General features: G+C 38.9%; 2 protein-coding genes across 3 annotated transcripts in view; one reads left to right on the top strand and one right to left on the bottom strand.

Annotated features, from left to right (window-relative positions):
- ermp1 (endoplasmic reticulum metallopeptidase 1) overlaps positions 1-3,015 on the top strand; it is a 16,711-nt gene extending 13,696 nt beyond the window's left edge. The window contains exon 15 of the mRNA XM_015380635.1: positions 1,045-3,015. Within this exon, the coding sequence (XP_015236121.1) occupies positions 1,045-1,221 (177 nt within the window). The 3' untranslated portion in view covers positions 1,222-3,015. The remainder of the gene's footprint in view (positions 1-1,044) is intronic.
- Positions 3,016-7,006: 3,991 nt separating this feature from the next.
- ric1 (RIC1 homolog, RAB6A GEF complex partner 1) overlaps positions 7,007-11,105 on the bottom strand; it is a 33,099-nt gene continuing 29,000 nt past the window's right edge. For both annotated transcript variants that reach the window (XM_015380626.1, XM_015380627.1), the window contains exons 22-27: positions 10,817-10,953; positions 10,458-10,738; positions 10,163-10,375; positions 9,909-10,086; positions 9,584-9,772; positions 7,007-9,018 (exon numbers count right to left, since the gene is read on the bottom strand). In XM_015380626.1, coding sequence (XP_015236112.1) covers positions 8,703-9,018; positions 9,584-9,772; positions 9,909-10,086; positions 10,163-10,375; positions 10,458-10,738; positions 10,817-10,953 — 1,314 coding nt within the window. In that variant the 3' untranslated portion in view covers positions 7,007-8,702. The remainder of the gene's footprint in view (positions 9,019-9,583; positions 9,773-9,908; positions 10,087-10,162; positions 10,376-10,457; positions 10,739-10,816; positions 10,954-11,105) is intronic.

Below are 11,105 nucleotides of genomic sequence, written 5' to 3'. Positions count from 1 at the left end.
CCTTGTGGACAGCCTTCCCAGAAGAGTTGAAGCTGTTCTAGCTGCAAAGGGTGGACCGACGTCATATTGAACCCTATGGATTAGGAACGGGATGTCATTTAAGCTCGTATGTGAGTCAAGGCAGGTGAGCAAATACTTTTGGCAATATAGTGTATTTCTAAATGGTTTTTATATTGGGGGAATATCAGATTGCTTCATAAACTGAACACTTTTTAGGTTGTACAATTTTAACACTAGAGTTTCAGTGACTTTCACTGGACGGCTATAAAGTTTTTTTCACTTAGATTTTTACCTTTTTTTTTAACTTAACTTTTTTCAACTGTGCAGGTAATAAATCATTCAAGGGCTCATCTAATTGGTCAAATCCCAAAAATAACATCTACACCAACATAGTATATTTGCTGAATGGCTGGATATAGATCTTGTGATTCTAGATCTCACTGATGGATGAGGGGACTCTATTTGTAAGGGGTATGCAAGTGATGAAAAAATGGTAACTTGCCCTATAAAGACATTTTTTTTTCTTTTAATAAAATTTGACTGTGAACAGGATGTTACTATTATGCTTAAAGGAAAAATCAGAAGTAACATAGAACTATTGATGTAGAGAAACACCAGCTGTACCGTTGTTCTTAGCTAAGTCCCAATCAGAAGATCTGAATGCGATCCTTTTCAGATTGATCTCAGTTATGTGTTAAATACTGATTTGTGTAACATATTTGTCGTCTGGATATTTAACTTTTTTTCAGGCAAGGCATGTTTATTTTTACAGCACAATTCAGTAAAAAGATTTCAAAGAATAATTTTCCCATTTTGGTTCTGGACTTGTTTCAGCTTCAGCCAGAAAAGTCTGCTGAAAAATGTCTCTGAGTTTATATTAGCAGCATGAAAGTCTTTCAAGTCCAGAAACGTAGAATTTAGTTGGATTAAATCAAACCAAGCCTAAATTTCTCAGGCTGAGCAGCTCAGTGTACCCATGAAGCTGCTGCTTTTAGGTTTTGTTAATAAAACTGTGGTGAGATTCATGGTTTTCTATTCTGCCAGCCCCCAGCTGAACCAGATCCAGCCGGCCCGGAAGGAATGATCTCAGTTGCCATATCAACCCACTACTTCTTCGGCGAGGACCGACGGACTCCTCAGCTGGAGGAAATCCTTCCCAAGTTTCCCATCTGGGCTTTTCCCTCCTCTTGGGTCAGTACCTATGACATGTACCGGTACTGAGAACGTCTCTACTGAAACAGAGGAGCGTGGGCGGCCCGCTGACACCTTTCAGAGAGCTACTCAGTTGCCCTTTAACTCTGAGAGTGAAACACTAACATGAGCCTGAGGAAGACCCCATCACTGTGCTGACATGCTGAGCAGGATCGGCGCTCAGGCCTTACAAGCCTCATACTCACTACTGGGTTAGTGAAACAAAGGAATTTATTTGTACTCAGCTGTGCCTTTTCTTTTCACACTCTCTCACTCTTCTTCCTCCACATTTCATCCAACTTTCACGCTAACACTCTTCTTGAATGATTCCTGCCGCACGTGTAAGTCACTGGGTTTACCAGCCACCGCCACACTAAACGTGCCTCTGGGTTCCTCTGCAGATGCCCTGATGGGGGCGATGCTTAGGATGCGTAAACCCGCTCTCATATTGGCTTGTTTTTATAAAACAAAAAAAGGAGCTATCCATACACCACATCTATTAGGAGCAAATATATATTTGCATATCCTGAAGAGTAACTGTGATTCTGCTTTGCATTCCTTTCCTCAGCTGCAGATTTGCAGTAAACCATGTCCATGTGTTTAAATGAGGAATGCTAACATCTGCTCAGGCTTTCAGAGGGTTTGGAGCAAAGCAAAACAGAGCTGGCTGAGGTGTTTCTAGAAAGGCAGTGAAAAGCAATAATTAAATATCAGCTTTAGAAGAAACTGAATAAGAAAGAAAAGAGATTTGAAATGAATAGGAAATCTATAACAAGGTTCTGCATTCAGCCAGTGCTGTTCCAGCTGAAATGGTGCTTATTTACATTTCATTTTGCTGTAATATTACTTTGCTGAAACCTGATTAGGATTCACTGGGTCTGCAGGAGTGCTAGTAACTTTCTTTTGCTAAACTTAATCATTTATTGTTTTTCAGTGTGTTTCCGAGACTAAATGAATCTAAACTGTGGAGAAGTGTCATATCTTAGAGCCAAAAAGTAATTACTGATTTAGTACCATAGCAGAACAGAGAAGATCTGTAAATTTAAAACAGATTTGTACATTTTTATTGGGAATTGCTCTACGACAAACATTTTTTTCTTTTGACTTCATTACTTTTTCCTCACACTAGTGGATAGAAAACTTAACCCTAATTTTGATTTCTAAATGTCTATTTCCAGATTATAGCCTTAGATAAATAATAATGATTTCCATTTATGCCAAGGATTATAGTTTTGTTAATTTAAGGTTCTTTAAATATGATCAAAATTAGACTCCTTCCTGTGTTTCCTTCAAAATAATAAATCAAATACTTTGCTGCAAACTAACCAATGTGCTTAAAAAAGAAAAATCAGAAAATTGTTTGCTTTTTGTTTCAGTCAAACCAACTTTAAAAAACAAAAACAAAACATCTGTTTATATTATATATGTTTTTAAGATTGATAAAACCCCAGACGCACATTGTTTTCAGACAATAACAATACATGACTGTTAAATCGGAGGCATGATATATTCAAAATGATTCGATCATTCCTTTATTCTAATAAATTACATTTTTCTTGTTTTGTAGAGAAAGATAAAGTTATTTCCACTCATATTATTAGACCTATAGTGGTATGCAAATCTAAACTCCTGCTGTAAGCAGCCCATCATCAACCTTTGAGGACGGGAGATGTGTGTGCGAATGTGAGATTAAAAGATCGAGTGGTGCTGCTGCAGACAGCCTGTAATCTAAGCTGTTAGGTGTCCTCTTCATTCGGGCAGATCATCTGTCTGATTCATTCTCACACACAGTGATCAGCTTCACAGCAACTTCAGCTTTTTTTTTTTTTTTTTAATACATTCAATGTTCATATTAAGCCAAGATGTAGAGATGATTTTATACGGTTATAAACTCCACTGTTCCTCATCATCTTGAATATCTCCCCTGGTCGGTGCTTTCAGAGGGATTTTTAGGAAATGCACTGATGTGTTTTTGCTCCATGTTTTGTATAATCCAGGAGGATTTGATTTATATCGGGAGCCTCTCCCTGCTTTTCTGCTGTGCTCCTCAGAGCGGAAGGTCAGACAGAAGCAGGCCTTAAGTTCCTGCTTCCAAAGAAGCACAAAAAGTTTACTGCTATGGGAAAAAAAAAAAAACAACCTATGCCTCACTGATTTTAAAGTGCTGTCCAGTTTTTTTTTTTTTATGTTAAATTAAAAATGCTTACCCAGGATTCAAGAGATTACAGTTGGTGAGGAAATGTAGGGGATTTAATCTCCAATTTATTATGCTACATCAGACTGTAACGAATGGTATTCTACAACAGATTATTTTATTATATTAAGAAAAAAAAATGAGTAGAAGTGAACAAAATCAGCTGCTTTTTTAAAGAGATAATAAGACGAAAACTGGTCTGTTTTAGTTGACCTTGTCATCATCAACATAGTAGTGAAATCCTGAAAAAAAAATTTAAATTCGTTGTCACTATTACTAAATTATTTAGTGTTTAAATTAGTCTTTTTTGCTGTGACTTGATTATACAACACAATGTTTCTGTGATCATTGTTTTTAAACAAGAAATTGGTGCACAAATTTAAGTTAATGTTAAGATTTTCAATTGACATTCAAAGTTTAATGTTTGCATTCTTACAACTCATGATGTGAAAACATCCATCTCTGGTGTTTTGCTTGCATCAATCAGTTTTTGGGGTAAATCTGGCTGCGACTGATTGGTACTCTTGGTCGAACTGTATGGAGTCAGAAAGGGGTCAAAATGTTTGTAAACTTATAAACTAATATTTGAAACTGAAAAGATAGAAGTTGATATTGAATGTCGAATTTTTACCTTATAATCCGAGAAACTAAAAAAGCAAACATAAAATAAGAATTGGGTCTAAATTCTTCCCTTCAGCTTGAAAAAACACAATTCAGTTTAGTATTTTAATTACCCTTTTTTTTAATTGCTGTTTTTGATTTTTTAGAAAAGAAATAAAAAAAATAAATAAAATGTGTAATCAAAATACTAAACTTAATTTAGATTCAATTTTTATTTTGCTTTTTTAGATTCTCGCATTATAACCTAAAAATGTTGACATAAATATCAACTTCTACTTTCTGTTTCATCTAAGATTTAGAAGTTTACAAACTTTTTGACTCCTTTCTGACTCCGTAGAACTGCTTTACTGTGATTCAGCACGCAGCCAATCAGGGGGCTTGAATTTTGCCCTAATTATATTCAAAAGAAAATAAACTTGTGCACCCTGTTCTTATTTAAAAAATATTACAGCTGTATGTTGTGTAATTGAGTCACTGTGGGGAGAATCATTAAACTGAATTTTTAATTCATGTAGAAAATGAGACAAAGCAGAACAAAAAGGATTTAGAATTTATAAAGTCATGACTGATGTTTCTGCTCCTCCTAGTGACCATCTAATGCATCAAAATTAAACTGCAGAGGCCATGGAGATAGATTTTGACGGCAAACTGGGCTAATTTAATCAACAGTTTAGTCCATTTGGAGTGTTAGACAAAACAAACTACTGAAAGTTAATTTTTTTTTGTCGAGATTTGAATGCAAATAAGCATTTAAATTAACGCATTCTTTATTTTTTATTGGTCAGCATATTCAGAAGTCCAGAGTATTTCACTGTGTTTAACTGGTTTCTGATGTTTAATAGAAGGATGTTAGATTATTAACAAAATGGGAGCCTGTTAGATGTGTGAAACGCTCCCATCCTTTGATAACAGCTGCTCTAAGGTCTCCTGTTAAAGAAATAAAAGGTTTAAGGGAGAAAGTGAAGCTAAAACTGACCGAGCACTGAAATGTGTGTGTGTGTGGTGTTCTGCACACCTGGGTGTAGCTTTCTCATCGTCACGTGTCCAGATCAGGTTGAGAAATCAGCCAAACTCACTGATGTGTCTTAAAGTTGACCGATGCCACTTATTTCTTTTTTTTATTGTTATCTAAACTGTTTGATTGTCCATTCATGCCTCATTTTATATTTTGAATTTAATAAAAACATCAGATTTTTGTTATTTTTTTGTACAAAAATGTTATTTCTTTTAGTTTGATGTCATTTTAAAGGATCAATCTGGTTAGCAGGGTTTGTTTAGAAGACGAAGATTTTACATTATGCAAAATGGCTGAACTAAAGTAGCACTAATACGGAGATTAAAATGCTTCTAAATTTCAGTTTGTTGTGTATTTATTCTTTGTAAACCTAGTGACTGCATGACAAGCAGTTAGAAGGTCCCTGGTCAGGCCTTCCTTGGTGCTTTCTGCAAGTCTCCCTGGCTCCGCCCACAAACATGCATGTTTAAGGCTGCAAGTTATTGGAAAAATAGGTGAAATTATTGGTAAAAATTGGGCAAATGGTGTTACTTACACATCTGCTTTTGCTTTACTCCTAGAGTGACCCTCCATGCAACAGGATACTTCTAAACCAAATCTTAACATGTTAAAATAGCAAATTCATAATATTTGGGAAAAAATTTCAATGGACTCCATGTACAACTTACCTACGTCCTGAACATACAAAAATACATGTTTCCTGTCTTTTTCTACTGTATGAACTAATTAATCCAGATGTTTGTGGCCATGGTTACTGAGGTCTGGCACACCTGGATTAATCAGTTCCTCCAGTAGAAAAAGACGGGAAGCAAAAGAGCTGCTTAAGTTAGGAAGTAGTGGAGTTGTGCTTAGAGGCTATTACTGCATTCCAGTTTTTTGCAACGTTTATATAGCATTCATTGACATAGTAGTTACAAGCTGTTCAAGGTTTAAAGGTGCAGTTCGACTGTTTAATCTGCCAGATCTAAATTGCCTTCTTCTGAACCGATGTCGTCTCTTTTAGTATGTACCAATTGCTGGAAATGGAGCGACTTGCTTACATAAACCTATAAGGATTATTCACCTTGAGATAAAAGTACTGATACCCATGAAAAGATTGAAGCATCCCAACCACCGACCTCCAACCTTATCTTACATGAAAGATTCAAGAAGGAAGCAGAGAACTTTGAATGGGAAGGAATTGGTTCCAATTACAAGATGTCTAATTATTTCTTTCAGACAAGATTGGACCAGTGTTGAAATAAAAACTGGGTAATGATGTTTGATTTTCCTGTATTGTTCTCCATTTATTGAGGACAGCACTCTGTTTTTAAAAAATGTAAGATTTTTTTTATATTAAATCGACACTTTTATTATTTGGTTTTTCATTTCAACCATTTGGTTTCTAATATTTTGCTTTTTTCACCCACCAAATACAAGTTCTTTCAAAAGTTGTATAGAAAAAGGCGCATTTTTTTTGCCCTTTAGATCCTATAAGGTTTAGAACAGACCTGCATTTCTGCGAAATACAGCCCTGAAGAAGACGTTAATGGAATTACTATCTTTAGGAAAGTAAAGGCACCATTGCTTAAAAATCGTACTTCAGTTCGGTTTCCTTTTTTTTTTTAATAAAAAAAGAAATGGATCTTTATCCAGGTCACACAGTTATGTATGATTTTTACAAAACTATATATAAACTTTTGAGTTTGGCTCAAATGTCCAGAATTTTATAACAAATGCAAGAAAAAATAAATGCATAGATGTTGAAGCCTTCCTACAATTTCTCAACTTTGTCAGATTTTTTTTAAATAATCTTCCAGGAATTATTCTACAAGGAACAGATTTGCAAAAAAACACATTTAAGAGTTGTCCTGTAAATAGGTTCTCCTACCTGAACCGTATGTCTCCCTAATTTAATGGAGTCACCATGGATCACATAAAATCCCAATAAATAAAAGACAAGTAGAAAATGGATGGATAAAAGCTTCATTTGAGTTCAGTGTTCATTTTAAAAATAATTTATTGGTCTGTATGTACACGGGAAAAAAACTGAAGTAGAAAACAGAATAATAAGTAGAAAAGACATAATGTACAATAGTAATCTTTACACTGCATTCAGGATGTCTGCTGCCCCCAGAGGTGAAACGTTACTCTGAGCAAACAGGCAATACTTTTAAACTGTACACAGTAGGGAGGGAGTCACGCCCGACTGGCCCCCTCCTCACCAAATCACCCTGCAAAGAAGAAAAAAAAAAAAACCTCATAAAACATCGGCCATATTCATTCCCGTAGGAAACCGTCTGTCAGGATAAGGAAAGAGTGGCGTTGGTTAGGTGTCGAATGGATGGGCGTGAGGTTTGGTTCAATCTGCATAAAGACTCTGTCCGGTTTCAACAGAAGGCCTCTGGACGTTAAAAGTCTTTGGTTCATCGAGTTACCGTTTTCAAGTTTAATAAAGGTCACAGCGGAGAAGTGTAGTGTGGCTGTGGAGTTTGGGGCCTGCTGAAAACTGAATTTAAATCCCAGCTTTTCTGTTGAGAGAGATTTCCTAAACGAACCATCTGAGCCAACTATTTCAACAGAAGCCCATTTACAGACGGTTTTAGTCTACATTGAGAGAGAAAAACTGAGGTGGAGAAAAGAGAAACATAAAGCTTAAAGTAACATTTCCCACTCAATGCACATTATAATACTGACAAAACCGCTTTAGTGCCTGTGGTTGAGAGCACTAGTCTGATTATTTAAGCTTGTTCTCAGTCATTAAAACAAACCTCCGCTCACCTATAATGCCAATAAATAACAATAGTGACGACTAATACGATAAAATCAACTCTAAGCGATCAAAGCCACCCATCAGGTTAATACATGAACACAATGCGACACGCATCGGGGAAAGCAGCATGCAGACTCGCTGCGTCGGTATGTTGCACGGTGGAGAGGCGAGTTAGGATAGATGTGATCAGTTCCCTTTGATTCAAACTGTTAACACTGCAGAGGAGGGATTCATGTGAAGCCGGCAGACGTGTCCAAAAACATTAGAGCAGCTTTAGGTTCTGCTTTCTGCTTATTTGAAAGAACACAGGAGAGTAGGGTCAGGTGTTCCGCTTCCTTAAGAGATGAATGAATCTGTGGGATCTAAGTGTGCAGCTGATTCCTTCTGAGACAAAGCAGACGTCAGAACTACACAGAAATCGAGTTTTTCACAGCGATTATCTCCAGAATGATAGTTGGTAGAAAAATAATCGAGTTTGTCCTCTTACATTATTTTAAAAGGTATCAAAACATCCTAAAGTGATGAGGTATGGAAGCAGGCTGAGACACATTTCACGGTTTCTGCCGATGCTTTGTTCTACAATCTGCTGATTAGCATGAGCTAAGTCCTTGAATTTCATGGAACAAAGGATAAAACTGGTGCCTTCCTGTGCTGCTCTGCAGCTTTCAAACACCACCGACAGGAGAAAAAAAGTGACACAGCTGACCTTCTTTCCCAACCAGCACATTTTGGTGAAATGTTAGAGAACGTCCGAGCCGTCTGGTGGCTCGGTATGCCTTAAAAAAGGGCGGATTTAAAGATTACATAATACTGACTGAAGTATGAACCTGCAGGGAGAGGAGCTTTATGCTCTTAAAGACACTGTCTAATCCCAGTCTGCCTCCTCAGTCTGAAGTTCACAGGTTGAAGACTAGAATTGGCCCTAGCATTCAGGACAAGGTGCAGTCGTAGGTTCCCTCCTCCTCTCCCTGCTCCTCCGTTTGCTCAGGAGGAGAGTCTTCAGGAGGAGGGCGGGAAAAGACCCCAGCAGGTTCGAGCGAGGGCAGCGCCAGCCCGAGTGGTGCGGGCACCCCTCTGCTGTCCTCCACCCGGGGGGCAGCGGCTCCAGCCGGGCCCTCAGAGGCCGCCAGCTTGCAGCTTTGGGTTGCAGGTTGGAAGGCGTCGGGCTGCACCTGTTCGGATGTCGAGTTCATCAACTGCTGCAGCTGCGGCTGGATCAGGTTGAGAAATGGTTTGTATCCAAGGCTGGAGAGAGAAAAGAGGAACGTAAAAGAAAGGAAAGTTTTATACCCCGTTTCCCCCCCCATGTTAAAACAAAAGTTCTATGCATATTGATATTTTATACGACCAAAACAAATTAATGCACATATATAAAATGCAACAAAGAAATTTCTTAAGATGAAAAGTTTAGAAGTCTGCTATGGGAGCATCTTCAAATATCAATTTTTAAATAATTGGTTTAGGGTCTGGACTTTGACTCAGACACTAAAATACATAAACATCCTTCAATCTCATGTTAAGATTCTAATCCACTCAATTGTAGCTCTCTTATGTTTAAGCTCATTATCCTGCTAAAAGTAAACCAGCCAAATTAGGATGTTTTCATCTTTTGGTTAAATTATGTTCCTTTTAAAGTGAATGGATTAATTAACTATAGGTTGTGTAGGAAATATGCAAGGATCTTATTTTTATTTCAAGAGGCCAATAGAAAAATCTGATTCTTTTTCATGTTTTTATACCTCCCAGTAAAGTTAGGAATGTAATAAACCAACTTTGATCATTTATTAAATCTCTGAATATGAAAACCAACCAGTCAGAGGAAGCCCAGGCGTCAACAGCCAGTAAGCCGTTTCGGATGCTCTGTGCGGTCTCTGGTGGAACCTCAGGGCTGTCCAGGAAGCTGATCACCTGCTTGATCACGTTTGCATCCCGCAAGATTAGACCAATCACAACGCACCATTCCAAACAGCCCGCCTCCATAAACACATGGAGGAGGTATCTAAAGTAGAGAGAGGCACAGGCATTAAAATACCACTTTGGCTTTATATCAGTACACTTTTAATGTTAAAAAACAGAGAGAAAAAGAAAAATTTGGATAATTAAAGAAAAAAATGAATGAAAGGATAAATCCTCACCTGAGCTGCACCTGGGATTTGTGCGGGCCCTTGTTGGCCAGCTCCATGGAGATGTGCTCCAGCTCAGCTTGACTCAAACTTAAAGTGGATGAGTTCTCATCCACCATGGTCCAGTCGCCGTCCACCACTGAGCTGGTCTCTGTGAGGTCTGTAGCCGAGCCCACGCTGTACTCCTCCACTGGATGCAGCGTTAGTTAACAGTCAGTGATGGAGGCTATATTTTTTAAAGCAGGCTGGAGAAAGAGGATTTTTACCTTTGTTGGTGAGCAGCGACAGGAAGGCGTCGTGCGTCTGTGGTGAGTTTTGGTTGGAGTGAGCCGATGAGGCCGTCTCTGTGTCTTTGGTGCTCTGCACGAGGCTGTCCATCCAGGTGTGGTTGGTGGTAGCTGCAGAAGGCGGGGCTGTGTCCATCTCGCTGTTCAGCAGACTGTCTGCAGACTGAGACTTCAGCAGCTGCGTACTAAGCACTGTGAGGAAGAGAAAAGATCAACAGGAGCGGTGGACGCTGAACGTTAAGAGCTGACTGATCTAATGAAGGTTCATGCTCACCACTGCGGCAGCGTCCGTTCTTCAGAGGTGAGCTGAAACTTCCCACAGGAATGACGGGAAAGGGCCAGAGAAAGTCTTTGTGGAGCCTCGTCAGAGCAGAGACAAAGTCGTCGACTCGGGCCACACGGTTTCTCTCCCGGCACAGCCAGCCGATGAGTTCGAAGCCCAGCTGGGCAGAGAAGCACCCGAGGTCACGGAGACGCACCTGCTCCAGGAGGTGGCGGGCGTGGCGCCACAGCATCATGTCAATGTACATGTTCTCCGCGCACTCCACATCCCGCCTGACAGGAAGCACCACGGACAGGTATTAGCACCAGCAGATGGATGTTTGTTAAAGCCAACTGAGCTTGTGTCGTTACCCTTTGGCAGAAGCTCCGCTGGGCATGCTGAAGGTCTTCTGCAGGTTAAACTTTCCTGTCGAGATGGAGTCTGCAGACTGAGACAAACTGATGCTGCGATTTCTGAAGAACTCGAAGCCTCCCGTTGAGCTGGGTTCCTGAAGCAACATTCAGATTTGTGCATTTATTGGCATGCTGATGTTCATAGAGTTTAATGTAAGGCATTCTCCAGACACCTAAAGGTGTTAATGTATTAAAAACTAGAAATACAATGAAACCTGGTCTAATATTGATTATTACTGTATATCCT

Source organism: Cyprinodon variegatus, unplaced genomic scaffold, assembly GCF_000732505.1.
Source record: "Cyprinodon variegatus isolate N-32 unplaced genomic scaffold, C_variegatus-1.0 Scaffold218, whole genome shotgun sequence".
NCBI lineage: Eukaryota > Metazoa > Chordata > Actinopteri > Cyprinodontiformes > Cyprinodontidae > Cyprinodon > Cyprinodon variegatus.
Note: the sequence above shows the minus strand (reverse complement) of the source record. Positions and strands in the feature narration are given on the sequence as shown.